The following is a 25,710-nucleotide window of genomic DNA, read 5'->3' as shown; positions in this document are numbered from 1 at the left end:
ATTTGCGTCCCCCTATCCCAGAGAGGTTTAAACCCTTTACAATGAAGATCTGTGAAGTTATTTGGATTTTCACAAATTATCTTTGAAAGACAGGGTCCTGAAAAGGGACATTTTTTGTTGTTGTTTAAATGTCCACATCAAATTCAAGCTTCTTGGGAAAAGCCGCATCGATCATGTAATGGCCGAATGTCTGCGTATTCAAACCGCGCAACACAAAGAGAAAGTAAGAAACAGAGATGTTCTCAAACAGCTTATCGACATCACTGCATTTGAGTGTGCAAGACTTGGCTTTTAGAGGACATGATGAGAAGGAAAGTTCCACTAACAAGTGCAACTATAAGGAGCTTGCAGAGGTAATTGCACTTTACGGTGCTTTACTTAATGAACATATGGAACTTTCGACTGGCTTTTCTGGAATGTAGAAATTAATTCCGAATGATTTTATAGCTTCCATCGCATCATACATTAAAAGTTTGACTAAAGAGAGAGGTTGACGCACCTATATTTTTTCAAGTATGCTTTCCACTTTCCGTCTGTATTAATTTAGCAAAGGAGATAACACATAATCACTTCGGACAGACACAAGCAAAAACTGATTACATGAATGTCGCAGCGCCCTAGCCTACACCTAAACATTAGAGATCGGACATGCTGTATGGGATGAAAATGAGACGATTTTTCAGTCTGAACTGTATGCTACCAATAAGATGCCGAGTCAGGATTAAGAGTCCGTTCCGTTTGTCCAACGTCCACCTGTTTGGCAGGGCACAGACGGTGAGAGGAATAAGCAGTTGCATACAGCCTATGCGCCCTGTCCATCTGGTCAGGGTAAACAAATTGGTAAAGTTGTGTATTTATAGTACATATTTGTGTCAGGACAAAATGTGAATGTGATCAAATGGGGTTTATATTCAAACTTGGGCTGACTAGGCTGCCTATACTTTTAACTGGATTTAATCAATCAACATAATAGTGATAGATGTGAGTTAATGTTTTATTGGGCCTACAGTTGCATTGGCCTGCATGACCCAAATATGCATAAAGCAAGCTCAGCCCTGTGAGTTCTGTTGTCTATTAGTTGTTGTCTCTGGGTCTGGGTAGAGGAAATCCCACTCTTAATCTTGTCTAAATATAATTCACATGAACAAGTGTACGGTTGGGTTTTCTTTTTAAAACCATGTAACCTGATTAGGAAAAACTGGTCCAGTCATAGCCCATGTAAAATCTTTTTACAACGGATTAATCACTGTCATACCTTATATGGTCCAGAGTTTTCCTGGTCAGGTTAACAGATAAAGAAAAACTTGGCCCACCACTCTGGGACATATGGTGCCACCAGTCTCCTTGCAGTTGTCAGTTATTGTCAGGTATGTGGATGATCAGGGCTTTATTTAGGAACGTTTCTTTGGCTACTTTGATGTGTCAAATGGGAGAGATGCTCAGACTGTTTGACTTTGTGAATTCTGAGATGTCTGAGTTTAACCTACGATAGCGCAGCTGCTAAGGAATGCATCTGCTATTTGTATTTACAGCTCCTGTAAGTCCCTTCCTATTCCCTGATTTAGAAGTGATAACCACTCCACTGAAGCCACGTCTCATGTGCCCACTCATCCACTGTTTCCTCTCCAAGCCATATCAATTTTCTCTCATTACTGTATGTAGAGTCAATCACACACACACAAACACAACCACATTATTGCACACAAATGATTTTACTTCTTGCTTGGACTAACTCATTCTTAGCTCTTTTATCTAGCTATTATTATGTTGTAATTTTTGTCTTCCCAGTCAAATCCTGTCTTTCCTTCAGCAGTGGAAGGGTTGAGCTCTTCCCCAACACCATCCATCCATGATGAACCTGCACTGCACTGAAGTCAAGCCTCTGAACACCTCAAATCATGCCTCATACCCCCATTCAATCACTGTTGTGATCCATTCCCAACACTGTGTAAGTAGCCCTTTCATTCCCATTCCCTATAACATTGTACTATAAATGTCTTCATTAAATGCTTTAGGTTAAAATTGTCTTTGACAATTTTTGAAACACGCTTTGTCATCTCCGTGTGTTCCATGCCTATATTGTGGGTCTCTAATCCTCCTAAAATGTTCAAGTCACCAGCCTCCACTCCTAACTAAGATATACTATTGTACTCTAAGACAGAGATTCAGTTTACACAGACCACCAACACAGCCCACTAACGGTTCTCAATGCACTCATAGTCTCACAGAGAAAGAGAGAGCAGGAGACACACACAGAGAGAGAGAGAGAGAGAGAGAGAGAGACGGATGCAGAGAGCGTTTACACAGACCACATAGCACCAACAATCCTAGATGCACAGAGAAAGTTTAAACAGACCACACAGAGCACTAACCACAAATACACTAAGAAACAGACCACAGAGCCAACCTCAAGACTGTTTACATATACCACATGGTATGGCCAGTATCCCCACCAGCCACGGCCAGGGGGAGTTATGCACAGTGTAGTTCTACTCACCATAGAGTATGTTGATGAGGGATACAGGCATCACTAGTATCCCCACCAGAATGTCGGCCACGGCCAGAGACCTCAGGAAGAAGTTGGTGGCATTCTGAAGCTTTTTCTCCAATGAGACAGCTAGGATGACCAGGATGTTTCCACACACCGTCAGCACGATGATGACCAGGATGAGGAGTGCCGGCCAGTTCTTCTCCTTCAAATACAACCAAACTTTATTTGTATAGCACCATAGATAGAGAATGACTAGAACAGCCATAGAATATAACTCATGGGTACACTCAAAATGGCTAACCTGGCACTGTAGTGATTGTTGCGCTATATATAGCACATTTGGTAGCAACATCAATTAAATCCATAAAAATAAATAATAGAGATAAATAAAACACACTAACCTTCATGGTCGGACCTCGAATCACCGCCTCTGCCTGCGATGACCCCAATGACAGGTTACCGTCTACTCCTCCAGCCCCAACCCCCCAGGGTAGACTCTGGTTGAGTCCAAGGTAGGTGGAGTTGTTCCCCCCTGGAAAGACCATCCAGCCCCCTACCTCCAGAGAGTCCCTGGCGGAGGATCCGAACCCGCTCAGTAGGGCTACCCCTCCTGGACTTTCCATCCTGGGAGGGTCTCCTGAGGCCTGGAGGTCCTGGCTGGACCTGCACTACTCCCCTGTCACCACTAGAGGGACCAACCCAGAGGACCATGCGACATCAACAGACTTGGGATTGGTTTGGTTAGGGATAAAAACATGTTGTCTTGTAATGGGTAGTCCAAGTTTAGGTCCACTTAGAAAGTCTAGAGACTTGGAATTGATTTAGTCTGGGTTCCGGGTGAAAATAGTGTTAGAGGGGGATCTAGTTACAGTTTAGTTCACAAAATGGATAGTTAAGACTCCAGGTTTAGGTCCACTTGAAAGTAAAGGAAGAGTTGATTGGTGGTTATGTTTCCTCTTATACAGTGGAGAAGGAGAACGCCCCAGGATAAGCTCTTCAGAAGTCCCATGTGAAGGACAAGCTGAGCTGGTCAGTGTTGCCCATTGTTTCATGTTTTTGGTAACTTTAGAGTAGAAGACCCAATGTTTCTATGTTTAGAAAGCTCTAGAGAAAGGGAATACAAAAACATTGACTTTTACTCTCTCCCTTTCAATCTCTCATTGTGTGTACATGAGTGTGTGCACAGATCTATGTGTATTTGAGTGTATGTGTGTGTATGTCTGTTTGTGTATTTATGTGTGTGTGTGTATCTACTTGTATATCGTCCATACTGTCTATATACACCACATATTTATATTCCGACATTACTCTTTCTGATATTGCATGTTGTGATATTGTAGTAATCTCTAGTTTCTTATTTTTAACTTTTTTTTCTTTGTGTATTATCATTGTACTGTTAGACATTTACTGAACTGCTGGAGCTAGAAACAAAAGCAATTCACTGCACCTGCTTTAACATCTACTAATCTGTGTACAAGTAAACTTTGATTTGATTTTTAAAAAGATAAACAGCCTACAGCCTCAAACACTGTAATCCCACATATAAAACTAATGCAGTTTGTGAGGCTTAGAATAATGAAATGGCTACATTAATGGGATACAGTTTGTTTATATAACACGGTTCAGATGATACATCCCAGACCAAGAGAGCGCTACAGGCACTGCAGTTAAACAGGGCTATAAAACAGCAATACATAAAACATAAAATAGATAAGATTTGGTACGGGTCCCCAGGTCCTCAAATAATTATACAGCTGCACCGTAGAGAGCATCCTGACCAGTTGCATGACCGCCTGGTATGGCGTAGCAGTCGAATGTCTTGTCGTGTCGTGTCCCTTGTATATATCTTTTAATTATTTTTTAAACATATTTTTCTTCGCATATCTTTTAAAACATTTTGTTAAACCTCAACTTCTAAATACTCTCCTGCAACCCGGCTCACCCAATGTAGCTATTTTCTTCTAAAGTATTTATATCTACTTTGGATCCGGAACCCCTCAACTGAAGCTAGCCAGCTAGCTACCAGCTAGCTACCAGCTATCAGTCAGCAAACCATTGCTAGCGGTCTTCAGCTAACCGGTCATCAGCTAACCTTTAGCTCAGAAAGCTCTCGCCAGTTCGAACAACGTGACTCTAACCAGAGCATAACGGACCTATTCTTTTTTATCCCCGGATTCCCACCGCAAACGGAACATTTTCAGCAGGATTCCTCACAATTAGCTATCTAGCTAACCGCAACCCCGGATGATTACTCCTGGCTAGCGTTTCCACCAACTTAGCTTGAAGCTAACCCGGCCAGAGCTCCTGTGCTACCACCGAAGCATACTCCTAGGCTACAATATCCAGACCCACGACTGGTCTATCGATGTTACCGCATGAAGAGGAATACACAGACTCACCCCATCGCGACGTCCCCCAAAGGCTAACTTTCTAGCCCTTGCTATCTCCTTGCTTGCTAATTCGGCCTGCTAACTGCTAGCTTGTTTAGCCCCGGTCCGCTAACTGCTAACTTGTTTAGCCCTGGCCTACTAACTGTTAGCTTGTTAGCACAGGCCTGCTAACCGTCTGAATCGCCGCGTCCCAAACACTCACTGGACCCATATTTACTTTCTCTCTTTTCGATTTTTAATTTCTTTATACCTTCCGGTAACCTGCCTTACCCAATGTGATACGGAATCACCATTATTTTGAATTTTTAGAACACACTCAAGAACCTCCAGAAGCTAACCAGCTAACTAGCTACAAGCTATTTAGTCATTGTTAGCCACTGCTAACTGTTTTTTAACCTGGATAACACTCGCCAGTCCAGCTTCCCTGCCCCATCCACCGCTGCCCCCCTGGACACTGATCACTTGGCTACATAGCTGATGCATGCTAGACTGTCCATTAATCACGGTACTCCATTCTGCTTGTTTATGTTTTATCTGTCGGCCCCAGCCGCACTCAGGCTCTGTGTGTAGTTAATCCGACCCTCCCTGCCTAGCCAACGCCATTTTACCTGCTGTTGTTGTGCTAGCTGATTAGCTGTTGTTGTCTCACCTACTGTTTTAGCTACTGTTTTAGCTAGCTCTCCCAATTCAACACCTGTGATTACTGTATGTCTCTCTCAAATGTCAATATGCCTTGTATACTGTTGTTCAGGTTAGTTATCATTGTTTCAGTTTACAATGGAGCCCCTAGTTCCACTCATACCCCTGATACCTCCTTTGTCCCACCTCCCACACATGCGGTGACCTCACCCATTACAACCAGCATGTCCAGAGATACAACCTCTCTCATCATCACCCAGTGCCTGGGCTTACCTCCGCTGTACCCGCACCCCACCATACCCCTGTCTGCACATTATGCCCTGAATATGTTCTACCATGCCCAGAAATCTGCTCCTTTCATTCTCTGTCCCCAACGCTCTAGGCGACCAGTTTTGATAGCCTTTAGCCGCACCCTCATACTACTCCTACTACTCCTCCTTTGTTACGTGGGTGATGTGGAGGTAAACCCAGGCCCTGCATGTCCCCAGGCACCCTCATTTGTTGACTTCTGTGATCGAAAAAGCCTTGGTTTCATGCATGTCAACATCAGAAGCCTCCTCCCTAAGTTTGTTTTACTCACTGCTTTAGCACACTCTGCTAACCCTGATGTCCTTGCCGTGTCTGAATCCTGGCTCAGGAAGGCCACCAAAAATTCTGAGATTTCCATACCCAGCTATAACATCTTCCGTCAAGATAGAACTGCCAAAGGGGGAGGAGTTGCAGTCTACTGCAGAGATAGCCTGCAAAGTAATGTCATACTTTCCAGGTCCATACCCAAACAGTTCGAACTACTAATCTTGAAAATTACTCTCTCCAGAAATAAGTCTCTCACCGTTGCCGCCTGCTACCGACCCCCCTCAGCACCCAGCTGTGCCCTGGACACCATTTGTGAATTGATTGCCCCCCATCTACCTTCAGAGTTTGTTCTGTTAGGTGACCTAAACTGGGATATGCTTAACACCCCGGCAGTCCTACAATCTAAGCTAGATGTCCTCAATCTTACACAATTCATCAAGGAACCCACCAGGTACAACCCTAAATTTGTAAACAAGGTCACCCTCATTGATGTCATCCTGACCAACTGGCCCTCCAAATACACCTCCGCTGTCTTCAACCAGGATCTCAGTGATCACTGCCTCCATTGCCTGTATCCGCTACGGAGCCGCAGTCAAACGACCACCCCTCATCACTGTCAAACGCTCCCTAAAACACTTCTGTGAGCAGGCCTTTCTAATCGACCTGGCCCGGGTATCCTGGAAGGACATTGACCTCATCCTGTCAGTTGAGGATGCCTGGTCATTCTTTAAAAGTAACTTCCTCACCATTTTAGATAAACATGCTCCATTCAAAAAATGCAGAACTAAGAACAGATATAGCCCTTGGTTCACTCCAGACCTGACTGCCCTCGACCAGCACAAAAACATCCTGTGGCGGACTGCAATAGCATCGAACAGTCCCCGCGATATGCAACTGTTCAGGGAAGTCAGGAACCAATACACGCAGTCAGTCAGGAAAGCTAAGGCCAGCTTCTTCAGGCAGATATTTGCATCCTGTAGCTCCAACTCCAATAAAGTTCTGGGACACTGTGAAGTCCATGGAGAACAAGAGCACCTCTTCCCAGCTGCCCACTGCACTGAGGCTAGGTAACACGGTCACCACCGATAAATCCATGATTATCGAAAACTTCAACAAGCATTTCTCAATGGCTGGCCATGCCTTCCGCCTGGCTACTCCAACCTCGGCCAACAGCTCCGCCCCCCCCCCCCTCCGCAGCTACTCGCCCAAGCCTCTCCAGGTTCTCCTTTACCCAAATCCAGATAGCAGATGTTCTGAAAGAGCTGCAAAACCTGGACCCGTACAAATCAGCTGGGCTTGACGATCTGGACCCTCTATTTCTGAAACTATCCGCCGCCATTGTCGCAGCCCCTATTACCAGCCTGTTCAACCTCTCTTTCATATCGTCTGAGATCCCCAAGGACTGGAAAGCTGCCGCAGTCATCCCCCTCTTCAAAGGGGGTGACACCCTGGACCCAAACTGTTACAGACCTATATCCATCCTGCCCTGCCTATCTAAGGTCTTCGAAAGCCAAGTCAACAAACAGGTCACTGACCATCTCGAATCCCACCGTACCTTCTCCGCTGTGCAATCTGGTTTCCGAGCCGGTCACGGGTGCACCTCAGCCACGCTCAAGGTACTAAACGATATCATAACCGCCAATTATAAAAGACAGTACTGTGCAGCAGTCTTCATCGACCTTGCCGACTCGGTCAATCACCATATTCTTATCGGCAGACTCAGTAGCCTCGGTTTTTCGGATGACTGCCTTGCCTGGTTCACCAATTACATTGCAGACAGAGTTCAGTGTGTCAAATCGGAGGGCATGCTGTCCGGTCCTCTGGCAGTCTCTATGGTGGTGCCACAGGGTTCAATCCTCGGGCCGACTCTTTTTTTCTGTATATATCAATGATTCCCTGATCCACCTCTACGCAGACGACACCATTCTATATACTTCCGGCCCGTCCTTGGACACTGTGCTATCTAACCTCCAAACGAGCTTCAATGCCATACAACACTCCTTCCGTGGCCTCCAACTGCTCTTAAACGCTAGTAAAACCAAATGCATGCTTTTCAACCGTTCGCTGCCTGCACCCGCACGCCTGACCAGCATCACCACCCTGGATGGTTCCAACCTTGAATATGTGGACATCTATAAGTACCTAGGTGTCTGGCTAGACTGTAAACTCTCCTTACAGACTCATATCAAACATCTCCAATCGAAAATCAAATCAAGAGTCGGCTTTCTATTCCGCAACAAAGCCTCCTTCACTCACGCCGCCAAACTTACCCAGGGAAAACTGACTATCCTACCGATCCTCGACTTCGGCGATGTCATCTACAAAATTGCTTCCAACACTCTACTCAGCAAACTGGATGCAGTTTATCACAGTGCCATCCGTTTTGTCACTAAAGCACCTTATACCACCCACCACTGCGACTTTAACGCTCTCGTCGGCTGGCCCTCGCTACATATTCGTCGCCAGACCCACTGGCTCCAGGTCATCTACAAGTCCATGCTAGGTAAAGCTCCGCCTTATCTCAGTTCACTGGTCATGATGGCAACACCCATCCGTAGCACGCGCTCCAGCAGGTGTATCTCACTGATCATCCCTAAAGCCAACACCTCATTTGGCTGCCTTTCGTTCCAGTTCTCTGCTGCCTGTGACTGGAATGAATTGCAAAAAAATCGCTGAAGTTGGAGACTTTTATCTCCCTCACCAACTTCAAACATCTGCTATCTGAGCAGCTAACCGATCACTGCAGCTGTACATAGTCTATCGGCAAATATCCCACCCATGTTTTTATTTATTTACTTTTCTGCTCTTTTGCACACCAATATCTCTACCTGTACATGACCATCTGATCATTTATCACTCCAGTGTTAATCCGCAAAATTGTAATTATTCGCCTACCTCATGCCTTTTGCACACAATGTATATAGACTCCCCCTTTTTTCCTACTGTGTTATTGACTTGTTAATTGTTTACTCCATGTGTAACTGTGTGTTGTCTGCTCACACTGCTATGCTTTATCTTGGCCAGGTCGCAGTTGCAAATGAGAACTTGTTCTCAACTAGCCTACCTGGTTAAATAAAGGTGAAAAAAAATAAAAATTGCTCGGCATCTGACCGTAAGGCACTATAGAGGGTAATGCGCACGGCCCAGTACATCACTTTGGCCAAGCTTCCTGACATCCAGGATCTATATAACAGGCGGTGTCAGAGGAAGGCTCAAAAAAGTGTCAACGACTCCAGTCACCCAAGTCATAGACGGTTCTCACTACTACCGCATGGCAAGCGGTACCAGAGCGCCAAGTCTAGGACCAAAAGGCTCTTTAATAGCTTCTACCACCAAGCCATGAGACTGCTGAACAATTAATCAAATGGCCACCCAGACTACTTCCATTGAGCCCCCCCCTTTGTTTTTACAATACTGTTACTCGCTGTTTATTATCTATGCATAGTCACTTTACAAATTGCCTCGGCTAACCTGTACCCCCTGTAATAGTCTCGTCATTGTTATGTAATTGTTATGTAATTATCTTGTGTTACTTTAGTACACATTTTCTTAACTGCATTGTTGGTTAAGGGCTTGTATGTAAGCTTTTCACTGTAAGGTCTACACTTGTTGTATTCATGTGACATTCAATTTGATTTGATTTGAAGAGAACAAAACTAAACAGGAAGAGACAAGGAAAGGGGAGAAGATACAGGGAAAGGGGGAGAGAGAGGGAGATAGACAGGGAGACAGACAGAGCCAGCCTTGGGGGTGTAACTCAACGATGATCACTTATGTCTCGTAGGTTTCATAACCATGTCTTTATAACAATTCAATAATGAAAGGTGACAGGAATTCAGTTCATCCATTTATATGAACGTGCTAATCTCAACACATACAACTCATGATGCCCTGCGGCACAACCCTAATACACCACATCTCCTCTCCACCTACTTAAATTTCCCCATTATGAACAACAGTCCTGAGAAGGTGACTGAGGTGACGACTAGTGGACCAGGGTGTCACCCAGTAACAGTTACAGACCAGTTCCAGATGACTGGTGGTTGTCAATGGTGCTTTACTCAACAATAACTGATCTGTGTGCCTTTTCCAGATGACGTCCTCTGCAGTCTGAACAGTGTAGGGCACAGGACCAGTCTGAGCAAAGACTGTTGCAGGAACCCGCTTTGGTCCGTCGAGTTAGTTCCTAGCTAACACATTTTCTCCAGGATTGTAAGCTCTGTCATTTGCTCACAGTTCACGACATTTGACTTGACTCTCCTGGCATTTTTGCATTTAGAGGTTTGGGTACTGTAGGTCGAAGCTTGTGCATAGCTCTCTCTCTTCATGTATCATGGCGCAAGAGAAGATGGCTGACGTTTTACACATGTTTTTTTGTTTGTGTTTTGCATTGTTTAACTTATATTTTTACTTATTTTGTACATAATGTTGCTGCAACCATCTCTTATGACAGAAGCTTTTTTCTTTTACGAGTCTGACAAGCCCAACGTGAAAGACATACTGCTTTTCCGGGAACAGGCCCAAATCCCCATCATTTGCGTGAAGAGACAGAGAAAAAGAGGACAGAGGTTGGGCTGCCTTCTGAGAATTCGTAGGCAATCGAATAAATCCCCACTGCCTTAAGTTGACTGTGCCTTTAAATTTGTTTTTATAGAGCTTCACAAGTTTGGGAGCAATTTCCAAATGCCTGAAGGTACCACGTTCATCTGTATAAACAATAGTACACAAATATAAACACCATGGGACCACGCAGCTGTCATACGGCTCACGAAGGAGACTCGTTCTGTCTCTTAGAGATGAATGTACATTGGTGCAAAAAGTGCTAATCAATCCCAGAACAACAGCAAAGGACCTTGTGAAGATGCTGGAGGAAACATGTACAAAAGTATCCACAGTAAAACGAGTCCTATATCGACATAACCTGAAAGGCCGCTCAGCAAGGAAGAAGCCACTGCTCCAAAACTGCCATAAGAAAGCCACACCACGGTTTGCAACTGCACATGGAGATGAAGATTGTACCTTTTTGAGAAATGTCCTCTGGTCTGATGAAACAAAAATAGAACTGTTTGGCCATAATGACCATTGTTGTGTTTGGAGGAAAAAGGGGGAAGCTTGCAAACTGAAGACCACCGTCCCAACCGTGAAGCATGGGGGTGGCAGCATCATGTTGTGGGGGTGCTTTGCTGCAGGCGGGACTGGTGCACTTCACAAAATAGATGGCCACATGAGGTAGGAAAATATGTGGATATATTGAAGCATCATCTCAAGACATCAGTCAGGAAGCTAAAGCTTGGTTGCAAATGGGTCTTCCAAATGGACAATGACCCCAAGCATACTTCCAAACTTGGCAAAATGGCTTCAGGACAACAAAGTCAAGGTATTGGAGTGGCCATCACAAAGCCCTGACCTTAATTCCTATAGAACATTTTTGGGCAGAACTGAAAAAGTGTGTGTGAGCAAGGAGGCCTACAAACCTGACTCAGTTACACCTGATCTGTCAGGTGGAATGGGCCAAAATTCACCCAACTGATTGTGGGAAGCTTGTGGAAGGCTACCCGAAAAGTGTGACCCAAGTTAAACAATTTAAAGGCAATGCTACCAAATTCTAATTGAGTGTATGTAAACATCTGACCCTCTGGGATTGTGATGAAAGAAGTAAAAGCTGAAATAAATCAATCGCTCAACTATTATTCTGACATTTCACATTCTGAAAATAAAGTGTTGATCCTAACTAACCTAAAACAGGGAATCTGTCATACATTGCCATAACAGTTCCTTCATACTGTGGTGTAAACTCACCTCGGTCTCCAGAGAAAGTCAACTTGTCTTGAATACCAACCATGTCTACTTATTTGCTATATTGACTACTCTACTGTTTTATTTTAACATGTTTACTTGCCAGCAAATTAGTTGAAATGATACACCAACTCCCTGCATGAATTGTTTTCGCAGTAAGACTGAAGCTAGTTTATCAAAATACATCGAATGAATATCACAATGAATTGATCAGGAAGTTGAAGTCAACACTTTATTTTGGCATTGTGATGAAGTTTTCCCTGTTTTTTTGCCCAAGTGGGACGCAACCGTCCCCTATACCATAAGAAGTTAAGAAGCCTCTTCGACATAGACTTGCTCCGGTACCGCTTGCCATGCGGTATCTGAGAGAACAGTCTATGACAAGGGTGGCTGGAGTCTGAGTGTACCCCACAGCCAGGTGGACAAGCCTCTCGTACACTTTATTCACCACCCACTGCTTTGATCTCTTTGCAGAAGATTTGTTGGTACTGCAAGTCTCCCGGAAAGACAAACTGATCGTGAGGATGTGTAACCATACATTAAACAGTGTTCATCTATCAACAAAAAAAGGGTACAATAGACTGGTGTGTATTCAGAGACAATAATGGGGTATTGAGCTGGGCTGTTAGCAAAGATGTGAAAGGTTTTAGGGAGGCTTTACTTGTAGACAGTCTAGTCGTGTATTGATGCGTATGAGTGTTTGTATTGTTGTTTATGAGTGTAGGCTCTGCCTTAATGTATGTGCTCTCTGTCACCTAGATCTGTATGGCTAAAGGCCCAGGAACACAAGGAAAGAACAAAGGAGAATGCCCAAGGACTAGTCAGCCCTTCCAACTCTGAGGGGCCAAAATGTATCTCTCTGTTACATTATTCAGAGTACTGACTATTGTCTGTGTAGTAGAATAATACTATAGTATCCATGTCTGATATCTATCTGAAACTTGTTCACTGAGGATAAATCTGATGTTATCTATATGTATAGTACCAGTCAAACGTTTGTACACGCATTCATTCCAGGGTTTTTCTTTATTTGTTCCTCTGTTCTACATTGTAGAATAATAGAGAAGACATCAAAACTATGCAATAACATGTATGGAATCATGTAATAACCAAAAAAGTGTTAAACAAATCAAAATATATTTTCTATTTTAGATTCCTCAAAGAAGCCACCCTTTGCCTTGATGACAGCTTTGTGGAATAGGGCCAAGAGTGTGTAAAGCTGTCATCGGGCTACTTTTATATTTTTACATTTATATATATATATATATATATATAGCTACACACTGAATTATTATTATTATCAAATTATTAATATCCCCTCTTGCCTGGCTATGTCTAGAGAACACATACTTCTCAATTAAACTGACAAGTTTTCCAATCCAGAACTGTGAAACTGGACACTCTTCAACAGACAGGCCTTGAAGTCCAAGATTGCTCAGTGTACTGTTGCCATTAACTACACTGCCACCAACTGAACTCTTAGCTGTAAGACTGCCATGTGAGCTGTCACATTGTACTTTTGCCACGTTCTGGTAAGCTGCTTGCTGCTTGACATCATCAAAATCCTCCAATGCAAGGGTACACATCCGCCACTTTAGCATTTCGTCCCAGGGTAACTGGCGAAGTTGTTGGATTCACAATCTTCACAGGGACCCATCCATCCCCCCACAGAGGCGTAACTACTCTCCCTACTAGTATGTGTCGATTCACACAATGAGACGTGCTGGGCACAACAACAACAGTACTGCCAACAGAGAGTTTTGTCTTTGGGGTAGGCGGCCCCACCAGATGCTCACTCATGGGTTGGAGCGTTACTGCTCTCTTCAACTTAATGGTGTCCACTTTATCTGGGATGGAGTCTCCTCTCCATCTATCCAGATTTGATAGGAGACGCAGGAAGTGGCTGTCATCACACTGGCCAGAAGGACCTGGCGTACCCACCACCCGCCCATAGCTGTCATTCGATTTGAACTGTCTAATCAGAGACTTCAACATGTTAGTACCCACAATGAGTTCATCAACCTGCCCATCTACAATAAGCACTGGGACTACATAAAGCTGTATTTTTAAGTCACACATGCCCACTGGGTAAGTTTGGATCCCACCACAACCCACCAGGATGATGTCTGAAGGAGCTACCACTCCTGCCTCCCTCAACCGAGGTACAATATCTGTGCGCAGAGTAGTAGCCATGGACCCACTATCTAACATCTCCTTCAGCTCAACTTTATCTTGTACTAGCACGGTGGTGTAAAACAAACTGTCATTCCGAGTAATTCTCACTGCGTTCTGAAAAATTACTGTGTTGTTCTTGGGTTCCCGACAAAAATAAGAATAAACAGATTGGATATCATCGTCAGTGGAGGAAAATTAGACTGCCCCACATTGCTTCTCCTCAGAATGGAGACTTTGTAGTTTTCCTGAGACCTGTCAGTCTGTCCACATCCAGGGCTCTGTCGCTGCCCAGTCTCACTACAGTCAAAGCTCATGTGGCCAGGAGAGAAAGAAAACACAGCTGGTGCATCTGACAGTGAGCTTTGGTCCAGTGATTAGTGCTTCCACAGACAGCGCACTCACGCTGACATTTGGGGAACTGTTTACAGGGCCCTCTTCACAGACTGAGTATTGCTGACAAGAGCCTTCTCTAACATACTCAAAACGTTCTCTCAGATACAGGTGGGGCCTGTTCTGGTTCACGGCCACATCAAGGGAAAAGATGACACATTAGGTCTGCTCACAGAATCCACATCCTCCTGAGGGGAGTCAAAGACGTGCAGCCAACTGCTGTGAAAGTTGTGTTGTACATGCTTTATGCTCCCTTAACAGTTCATCCAAACAATCCTGTACCTCACTGGCTGTCCAGTCACGAAGGGGTTAGCATATGTTAATGCGAGGTTGCAAATGCTTGTGCTTCTATTTGCTTTTTTTCAACAGTCTGATGGCCTTGAGATAGGTGTTTTTCAGTCTCTAATCCAGAAATAGTGGACCCTTTTAATGGCACCTGATATCCCCAAAGTCCACTGAACAACATGCACAGACGCATTTTGGTCGGTCCCTGCTTTGATGCACCTGTACTGACATCGCCTTCTGGATGATAGCGGGGTGAACAGGCAGTGGCACGGGTGGTTGATGTCCTTGATGATCTTTTTGGCCTTCCTGTGACATCGGGTAGTGTAGCTGTCCTGAATGGCAGGTAGTTTGCCCCCAGTGATGTGTTGTGCAGACCTCACTACCCTCTGGAGAGCCTTATGGTTATGGGCAGAGCAGCTGCCGTACCTGGCGGTGATACAGCCTGAAAGGATCCTCTCGATTGTGCATCTGTAAAAGTTTGTGAGTGTTTTTGGTGACAAGCCAAATCTCTTCAGCCTCCTGCTGCTCCTTCTTCACCACTCTGTCTGTGTGGGTGGACCATTTCAGTTTGTCTGTGATGTGTACGCCGAGGAACTTAAAACGTCCACCCTTTCCACTACTGTCCCGTGAATGTAGATAGGGCCTGCTCACCTCTGCTGTTTCCTGAAGTCCACGATCATTTGTTGACATTGAGTGTGAGGTTATTTTCCTGACACCACACTCTGAGGGTCCTCACCTCCTCCCTGTAGGCCGTCTCGTCATTGTTGGTAATCAAGCCTACCACAAAGATCATCAAGGACAACAACCACCCGAGCCACTGCCTGTCATCTGCAAACTTGATGATTGTGTTGGAAGCATGCATGGCCACGCAGTAGTGGGTGAACAGGGAGAACAGGAGAGGGCTGAGAACACACCCTTGTGGAGATCCCAGTGTTGAGGGTCAGCGGAGTGGAGATGTTGTGACCTACCCTCCCCACCTGGGGGCGGCACGTCAAAGTCCACGACCCAGTTGCACAGGGCGGGGTCGAGGTTAATGACGAGTTTGGAGGGTACTATGGTGTTAAATGCTGAGCTGTAATCGATGAACAGCATTCTTACATAGGTATTCCTCTTGTCCAGATGGGTAAGGGCAGTGTGCAGTGTGATGGCGATTGCATCGTCTGTGGACCTATTGGGGTGGTAAGCAAATTGGAGTGGGTCTAGGGTGTCAGGTAGGGTGGAGGTGATATGATCCTTGACTAGTTTCTCAAAGCACTTCATGATGACGGAAGTGAGTGCTACAGGGCGGTAGTCATTTAGCTCAGTTACCTTAGCTTAGCAGGTTTTGGTAGCGGGTCGTGTCAGTGACACTGTGTTTTCCTCAAAGCGAGCAAAAAAGTTGTTTAGTCTGTCTGGGAGCAAAGGCATCGTGGTCCGCGACGGGGACGGTTTTTCTTTTGTAATCCGTGATTGACTGTAGACCCTGCCACATACGTCTTGTGTCTGAGCCGTTGAATTGCGACTCCACTTTGTCTCTATACTGACACTTAAGCTTGTTTGATTGCGTTGCAGAGTGACTAGCTACACCGTTTGTATTCGGTCATGTTTTCCGGCCACCTTGCACTGATTAAAAGCAGTGGTTAGCGCTTTCAGTTTTGCGCGAATGCTGCCATCAATCCACGGTTTCTGGTTGGGGAATGTTTTAATAGACGCGTATTCGTCAATGATGTTGTTCGACGTTATGCAGAACATATCCCAGTCCACGTGATCAAAGCGTGGAATCTGATTGGTCGGACCAGTGTTGAACAGACCTGAGAGCAGGTGCTTCGTGTTTTAGTTTCTGTCTATAGGCTGGGAGCAACATAATGGAGTCGTGGTCAGCTTTTCCGAAGGGAGGGAGGGGGAGGGCCTTATATGTGTTATGGAAGTTAGAATAACAGTGATCTAGGGTTTTGCCAGCCCTGGTAGCACAATCGATATGCTGATAGAATTTGGGGAGCCTTGATTCAGATTAGCCTTATTAAAATCCCCAGCTACAATAAATGCAGCCTCAGGATATGTGGTTCCCAGTCGAATGAAGTTCTTTCAGTGTCGTCAATGTGTCTGCTTTGGGGGGAATATACACTAATGTGATTATGATTGAAAATAATTATCTTGATAGATAATGCAGTCTGCATTTGATTGTGAGGAATTCTAAGTCAGGTGAACAGAAGGGCTTGAGTTCCTGTATGTTGTTATGATCACACCACGTCTTGTTAATCATAAGGCATACATTCTGTCGGCGTGATGCGTGAAGAAACCAGGTGGCTGTACCGACTCAGATAGTGTGCCTCGGGTGAACCATGTTTCCGTGAAACAAAGAACGTTACAGTCTCTGATGTCTCTCTGGAATTTTACCCTTGCTCGGATTTCATTGTAAGAAATAACACGTAAAAAAACAAAATACTGCATAGTTTCCTAGGAACCCGAAGCGAGGCGGCCATCTCTGTCGGCGCTGGAAGTAACATCTCACTTCACAACCAGATTCAGCGCGGACACAGCAATAAAAGTTGACCCAAATTGCTCAGGCAGAGGAAACTGCTGGGGTTGGTGAGGGGGATTGGCAGGCGAAAGACTTGAAGCCCCAGGCTGCAGTAAACTCGCTCTGATAGATTCTCCTATCTCTGAACCAATCTGCTTAATAAGGTCACTAAGCTGACTCAGTCCCATTATTACTGAGGACTGGGGATGATGGTACATCAAAAGACAGAGGTGGGATACCCTGGTCAGGTGGAGTAAACAGCCTACCCCTCCCAGTGCTTGTAAACTCAGTACTAGCAAATACTCTACTCCCAGGAGCTGACTGTACAATTGGTATAAATGCAAGGACACCCTCCCTCTTCCCAAACTAAAATCCCCAGCATAACTCATCTTATGGACTTGAGAGTCTTCCATGGCTCAATAGAGCACTAAAATACAATGTAATTTACTGCATTCAAATACAAAAAAATTGCAATCAACAAATTCCTTCAAAACATGGAAATAAACACAAATACAATTCTAGTGAACATGCTGAAGCATGTTGAAGGCCAGGCATAAGAGAACAATAAGGGGGTACGGAAATACAGATAGCCCGCAATGGACCAAACCAAAATATGCTAAACTTTACAATCACATGTATGTACAATATAGATATGAAAAAGTGTTTGTACACCAAAAAATAATATTAGCTGTAATTAAATAAAAAACACACTAAATTATTATTATTATTAACATCCCCTCTTGACCTGGTCTATTCGAACTGGTTCTTGTGTGCAACTTGGTGCACAATCTAGGGGAACAACATCACACTGCTACACATAGATATAACATATTACTTCACTACATGAGCATCTACATGAGCATCTACAGCTGTGCTGTTGAGTAGACAAGCCAATATCCACCCACCCACCACCCTCATGTCAATAGATCATGCATACTAACCTTCACACACACTACCCACCACCAACAGACAACAGTCAGTCACCCACACTATCCCCTCCTTACTAATATCTCCTTTTCTCCAATTTAGACTTTAAGCCTTGCATGATTAATCAACTAAGCCACCATAACACAGAGAAAACAACACTAGAAGTAGTAGCCTACTTGTAAACACACCAACTATGACAACAAGACACAGACCATGTTTATGCCTAGCTCCAGTATTTGCTCATCATGGAAAGATTTAGTCGATTTTAGAAGGTGACTTACATTAGTTCCTGGTGCTGAGCTTGATGTTGATGCCTCAGCAGATGTTAATGAGATTGGACCTGCCTCTGTGGTAGTTAGTTAGCTAGCAAACGGTTAACTATCATAACCTAACGAAGCTGACGTTAGCTTGCAAAGTTACAAATCACATCGCCAGATAGCAGCTGTGTAATTATACCGATATGCTTCGGAATGTCTAGCCAGCATATTCTGAAGGCTCGCTAACTAGATTTTGGTTTAGATAAACAAATGTAGTTTGCTAGCTAGCTAGTTAGCTAGTTAGTATTAGCTACATAACCGCAGTTTGACTTGTTTTTCACTGCGCAGATGTTTGTTTCAGTATGATATGTTAGATAAAGGAATAACGACAGACACCAATGTCAGGTTCAATAGCCTTGTTTGTGCATTGTACGAATGGCTACAACTAGAGTCCGGGGAACAGTCCGGCTAGTTGATTACCTATCAACTAGACTCCGTAACATCATCCTTTTCAATAGAAAGTGCAAACATAAAGGCATAACATTAAATTCTTAACAGTCAGGTCATAACAATAGAAAAATAATTACATTTTATTTTTTACATCAGTTGTCATCTTCCTTTTTTAATGTCAATTTAATTATTTAAGAACAAATATAGATTTTAATTAACCGAGGGCAAGTTGACAGTCCCTTGCTTACAGAGTGAGCCAGTCCAGTGGCTTGCACAGCCGACCCACCCGTGAGTAAGTATTGGCTCTGACAGGGGTAGGATTAGGGGCACGAGCTGGAGAGTTTGGTGGGGTAGAAGCCTCACCTTCAGTTGGCCCATGTCTCAATTCTGCACCCCTTACCCTTAGGGCTGGACTGTGATCCAGCTCATCTAGGTGAGTGTATGGCGAGTTCTGGTTTGTCTGCTCTGCTACGCGCAGATCCACCCGATTGCGACAATAGAGGGAGCCACCAACATCCACCAGGTAAGAACGTGGTGCAACTCTCTGCAGGCATGTGCCCAGCCTCAAGTCCTGTGTCGTCTCCCGGCAGCGGTTTCATCCTTATCGTTTCACCTCCAGCTCTGGTAGGTCCCGAGCAATCCGATAATAGGACTTAGCGAGCTGCTTTCTGTGACGCAGTTTGTCCATGACGCCAACCATGACGCAGGGCTCAAGTAGCTTGTTAGCTACGGGGATGGTAGTCTTCAGACGTCTGGACAGAAGGCATGTTTTCAGTGGGTGTGTTCCTCCACTGTAAGATCGCTTTCCATGGGTCGTTGCTGTCACGCAAGGCCCTGCTTAACAGGTTTTTGCAATCTTGACAGCTGATTCTGCCTTGCCATTTGCTTTTGGGTGTCTTGGAGAGGAGGTCACGTGGTCAAACTCCCATTCTGAGGCGAAACGCTTGAACTGTGCAGTGAATTGTGGGCCATTGTCCGTGATTACCTTGTCAGGCTGACCTTGCCTTGCAAACTGCGCCTTGCAGCGCTTTATGACCGTCTCTGCAGACAAGTCAGGGAGCAGTTCAATTTCCCAAAAGTCAGAGTAGTGATCAACGATGAGAAGATAGTCCTTTTGTCTGTGGCTGAATAAGTCCATGCTGACGATTTGCCAGGCCCTTGTGGGCAGTTCGTATGACATCATGGTTTCCTTTTGCTGTTCATGACCGTACTCGTTGCATGTGGTACAGTTGGCCAGTATAATGTTTCACGAGCCTGGCGGTAGCATGCATCACCTCCAACGTGACTGGAGTGTATGCGGGTAAGCATCTCTGGACGTAGTGATTTGGAAATAATGACCTTCTGACCTCTGAACAAGATGCCATTTTGCACGCTGATCTCATCTCGAAAGGTCCAGTATTCTCTCACTGTGAAAGGTGTCTCCTCTTTCAGGTATGGCCAACCTGCGAGAGCCATGGACTTCAGTGACTGTAGGCATTCATCCTTGTCAGTGTGTTGCCTTATCTGGGCTAGGCGGTGATCTGTGACGTTTAAGTAGTCTGCCTGATTGATCAGTTGATCATCTTGTTGTTCCTGCTGTAGCGAACAGATGGCCTGCCGCTGATAGACAGTGCCTCTGCCTGTACATTGTGTTGTTGCCCTGCTCAGTGTGTCGCTGATGTACATCTCTGGTCCTGGCTTGTAAATGACCTTCAGGCTGTAGTTTTGTAGAGTCAGGAGCATGCTTTGAAGCCTCTTGGGCGCGTTGAGGAGAGGTTTACTGAATATGGCAATGAGTGGTTTGTGGTCAGTTTCAGCGATGACCAGGTCTCGCCCATATAAGTAGTGATGCAATCGCTGGCAGGAGAAGACGATGCTGAGGCACTCTTTCTCAATTTGTGCATAGTTTTGTTCGGTGGGGGTGAGTGCTCTCGAGGCAAACGCAACGGGCTGGCCTTCCTGCATAAGCAGCATCCAAGTCCCCTTTGGCTGGAGTCGCTCTGGATTGTGACATGCTTCATGACGTCGTAGTAGCGCAACACTGGCATGGATGAAGCCAGAAATTTAATCTCCTGCACTGCAGCCTCGTGCTTGGGTAGCCAGTGCCATGGTGTGTCTTTGTCCAGCAACCGGCGCAGAGGCTCACAGACTGCTGATAGGTGTGGCATGAATTTTGCAAGATAGTTTGCAAAGCCGATGAGACGCTGTACTCCTTTGGCATCAGACGGGTTTGGCATGTCGAGGATCGCTCTGACCTTGTCTGGGTCCGGCTTCAGGCCTTTTGCCGAGAGAATGTGTGGCCATGGAAGTGGACGTCTTTCACCTTGAACTGCAGCTGCTTCAGGCCAAGGTGAAGCTTAACTGATCGGCAGCGCTCCATCAGTGCCAGGAGCTTCACATCGTGGTCGCGTACTGCTTCTTCGTCTGTGTCACCACAGCCTACGATCAGGACATCATCTGCGATGGGTTCAATGCCCTTGAGCCCAGCCAGTAACTCGTTCTGCTTACGTTGGTATATCACAGGCGTTTCCGACCCCAGGGGGTCCAGAAGGTAGTCATGAGGCTGCTTTCTTCATCCAGCTTGCATTGAAGGTATGCATCTTGGGCATCCACCAAGGTGAAAATCCTGGCCTTGTGAAGCTTATAGAGGACATCCTCTAGTGTCGGCATGATGTAGTGGGATCGTTTCAGTGCTTGGTTCAGATGCTTTGGGTCGATGCAGACCCTCAGCTTCTCTGGTTTTTTCACTATGACCATATTGCTGATCCAGTCAGTTGGTTCAGTCACAGATGTCATGTGGCCATCGGCCTCATACTTGTCCAGCTGGGCCTTCACAGCCACTTTCATTGCAATGGGCACATTGCGAGGAGCACACTGGACTGGAGTGATGCTCTCATCCTCTTCAAAGTGAACCTCCCCAGGCACAGATTCAACGGGCATGTTGAATACATTGTCATATCTGCTGAGTCGTTGTTGTTTGGACAGGGGTCCATGCTGGACATGATCCACAATGTGCAGGTCATTTGGTACAGTGAACTGCATCAGTCCCAGGCGTTCGCATGTAGAGCCTGAGAGGAGAGGATGTTGACTGGTTTTTACAATCTCAAACTCCAGCTTGTGTTTGCGTCCCCGAATAACACATTCAGTCTCAAAGGTGCCCATAGAGCTCATTAGCTCTCCTGAGTAGAGCTTTAGTCTAGTATCGCTGGGCAATAGATGTGTGTCAGCTGCCAGATTGATTTTGTCTTTGTAGCTCATTACGTTGCATGTAGCACCAGAATCCAGTTGACATTGTTGTTGCTTGTTGTATAATGGTAGTGTCACAAACTATTTCTTCCCTCGAGTGTACAGCCCCAATGGATTCATGCATGTAAATGTCACTTTCACTTTTCAGCTCTGAACATTGAATGACATCATCAACACAGTGAATCTTGCCCTCACTCACCCTTCTTTTGCTTTTGAGACACAATTTTGCAAAATGATTATTAGTTCCACAAGCTCTGCATGGTTTTCCATAGGCAGGGCAGTGCTCTTTGCCACGTGTGTGTGTATTCCCACAGTATTTACATGCTACGGGGCTCTCTGTGTTCACCGTTCGTGGTGAATTGCTTTGCCTCGATTGGTTTAGTCTGAATGTCTGCCTAGCAACAGCGTGAACGGTATCAACGTCGGAGCGTGGGGTTTCGATTTCCATTGCTCTCATTCTCATGTCAGTGACTTCAGCAGTGCGACACATTTCAATGGCAGTTACTAATGTTAAGTCTCTCTCTCTCAGTAGACGCCGGCGTGTATCCTCATTTGCAATTCCCAGCACTATTTTGTCACAAATCAATTAATCTTTCAATCCCCCGTATTCACAAGTGGCAGATTTCTCTTTCAAACGGGTTACAAAGTTGTGTACTGTCTCACCCTCTTCCTGTTTACTGCTCCCGAAAACGAACCGCTCATAAATTACATTTCTGGCGGGTTTGAAGTAATTCTCAAATGCATCCAATATAGCCTTTGCATCACACTGTTGACGTGCTGTGAGGGTGAGATTGTGCCGGTAGATATGCCTGAATTCGCTGCCCATTAAACTCCTCAGAGTTGCCGCTTGTACCTCGTTGGGTTTCTCATGTAGACCGGTCGCCAGCGCATAGTCCTCGAATTCATCCCTGAAGTTGTCCCAATTTGGTGGCGGAATGGATTTGGTGGCGGAATGTTCGCTGCCATAGCAATGGAATATGAGATTTCTTTGCCTTCAGTCATCGACGTAGGTAGTGATGCTAGCTAGGCAGCTGACAACGAGTTGATCAGTGTTGTGAGTAGGAAACGGTGTGTGTTCGCATATGGAATGTAACTGCGCCTATACTGTACTTAGCTACAAAAATAACAAACGTGTGTTTTCCGAGCCACTTACACCAATGTCAGGTTCAATAGCCTTGTTTGTGCATTGTACGAATGGCTACAACTGGAGTCCGGGGAACAGTCCGGCTAGTCGATTACCTATCAACTAGACTCCGTAATAATGTTGGCCGATCGTTTAGCTCCCACTTTGAATTGAAAAGAAAAATCGATAGAATAACAATTTTCAACGTTCGACAACATGGAAACCGCATCAATTGAGACTCTCTGTCTGAAAGTGCTGGCTACAAACACAGACAGTTTTTAAAATATATATTTTTTACCCCCTTTTTCACTCCAATTTCGTGGTATCCAATTGGTAGTGGTTACAGTCTTGTCTCATCGCTGCAACTCCCGTACGGACTTGGGAGAGGTGAAGGTCGAGAGCCATGCGTCCTCCGAAACACAACTGAACCTAGCCGCACTATTTCTTGACACAATGCTCTTCCAACTTGGAAGCCAGCCGCACCAATGTGTCGGAGGAAACACCGTACACCTGGCGACCTGGTCAGCGTGCACTTCACAAGGCCCGCCACAGGAGTTGCAAGTCCGTGATGAGACAAGGATATCCCTGCCGGCCAAACCCTCCCTAACCCGGACGACGCTGGGCCAATTGTGCGTCGCCCCATGGGCCTCCTGGTCGTGGCCGGCTGCGACAGATCCTGGGCTCGAACCCAGAATCTCTGGTGGCACAGCTAGCACACAGACATCTTGATATTGATCACACCTCCACGGGGTGGTCCTCCACGTCATTAAACCGCAATGAATTCTGGACATTGTGGTTTGCTTACAACCAGGAAATGTAGCTGGCCCGTTTCTACCGGTGAGATGAAGAAACGCTGGTATGTGTGTAGTGAGGAAATTATCAATTTTTATGACACATATGATACAGTATGTTAATAGAGCAGCACTCCATGGTGCTGGAGATCAGAAGTGTCCGAAAAGAGAAAGGTAGGTTGAGGTTGCCAGAATCAGAGTAGGACATAAGGTGTCATATGCTGAGGCAGTGAAGAAAGTAGTAGAGGAAGATGGGTACAGGGCAAGTGATCCTAAAATGATCCCTGTGAGTAGGCCTAGGCCAATAGAGAATGATAGGATTTAATGTGCTTCAGTAAGGTTGGCAAAATTGAACTTCAGAAGAGTTAGAAGTTGTGTTGAACAATAGGGTCCGATACTCCCAGGCTGTCAGCCTGGTGTAGGATCAGATAGGGCCAAGTAGTGGAATAGGGGGGAGGTTGTATTGTGTGTAGGTTTTTCTTCCTTTTCCCCAATGAATTCACACTCCAGAACTGGGGGTTATAATAAGAGAAATAGATGAATAGTTCAATAGGTGTTTGGAAGCATAACCCATTCTTTGGTTTCCTCTATCGTAATCGCTCCTCTTCCACCCCAGCTGCCAAACTAACCCTGATTCAGATGACCATCCTACCCATGCTAGATTAGGGAGACATAATTTATAGATCGGCAGGTAAGGGTGCTCTCGAGCGACTAGATATTCTTTACCATTCGGCCATCAGATTTTCCACCAATGCTCCTTATAGGACACATCACTACACTCTACTGTATACTCCTCTGTAAACTGGTCATCTCTGTATACCCGTCGAAGACCCACTAGTTGATGCTTATTTATAAAACCCTCTTAGGCCTCACTCCCCGCTATCTGAGATATCTACTGCAGCCGTAATCCTTCACATACAACACCCGTTCTGCCAGTCACATTCTGTTAAAGGTCTGCAAAGCACAAGCATCCTTGGGTCACTCGTCTTTTAAGTTCGCTGTAGCTAGTGACCGGAACGAGCTGCAACAAACACTCAAACTGGACATTTTTATCTCAATCTCTTCTTTCAAAGACTCAATCGTGGACAACAGTTTGTGGCTGCTTCACATGATGTATTGTTGTCTCTACCTTCTTGCCCTTTGTGCTGTTGTCTGTGCCCAATTATGGGTGTACCATGTTTTGTGCTGCTACCATGTTGTGCTGCTGCATGTTGTGTTGCTACCATGCGGTGTTGTCATGTATTGCTGCCATGCTATTTTGTTGTATTAGGTTTCTGTTTAGTGTTGTGTTTTCTCTATTGTTGTGATGTGTGTGGTTGGTCCTATATTTTCATTTATTTGTATTTTTAATCCCAGCCTTTATCCCCACAGGAGGCCTTTTGCCTTTTGGCAGGCCGTCATTGTAAATAAGAATTTGTTCTTAACTGACTTGCCTAGTTAAATAAATAAATACAAATAAAAAGGTGATGGATGCACCTTTCAGTTGGTTGAGATCCGCCAAGACAAATTTAGAAAAGAAGAAGTGGAATATCCATTGGGCTTCGCACTGGAGAAGATATCATCCGTATCGCGGCATTTGCGGCTTGAGAAAACAGTCAATGGAACAGAACTTAAGATCAGTCACAGCATGATTAGCCTCATGAAAATGTCTAGCAACTGGTGATTTCAGGTCCTTTCTTCGGATGGCACTGCGGT

The 25,710-nt window shown here is 45.2% G+C and overlaps 1 protein-coding gene across 2 annotated transcripts in view; it reads right to left on the bottom strand.

Annotated features, from left to right (window-relative positions):
• The window catches only part of htr2cl1 (5-hydroxytryptamine (serotonin) receptor 2C, G protein-coupled-like 1), a 209,075-nt gene that overhangs the window by 19,013 nt on the left and 164,352 nt on the right, over positions 1-25,710 (bottom strand). For both annotated transcript variants that reach the window (XM_046327937.1, XM_046327938.1), the window contains exons 3-4: positions 2,893-3,595; positions 2,498-2,693 (exon numbers count right to left, since the gene is read on the bottom strand). In XM_046327937.1, coding sequence (XP_046183893.1) covers positions 2,498-2,693; positions 2,893-3,114 — 418 coding nt within the window. In that variant the 5' untranslated portion in view covers positions 3,115-3,595. The remainder of the gene's footprint in view (positions 1-2,497; positions 2,694-2,892; positions 3,596-25,710) is intronic.

Source organism: Oncorhynchus gorbuscha, linkage group LG25 (genome assembly GCF_021184085.1).
Source record: "Oncorhynchus gorbuscha isolate QuinsamMale2020 ecotype Even-year linkage group LG25, OgorEven_v1.0, whole genome shotgun sequence".
NCBI lineage: Eukaryota > Metazoa > Chordata > Actinopteri > Salmoniformes > Salmonidae > Oncorhynchus > Oncorhynchus gorbuscha.
The sequence above is the reverse complement of the archived record's forward strand: the minus strand, read 5'-3'. Positions and strand labels throughout refer to the sequence as shown.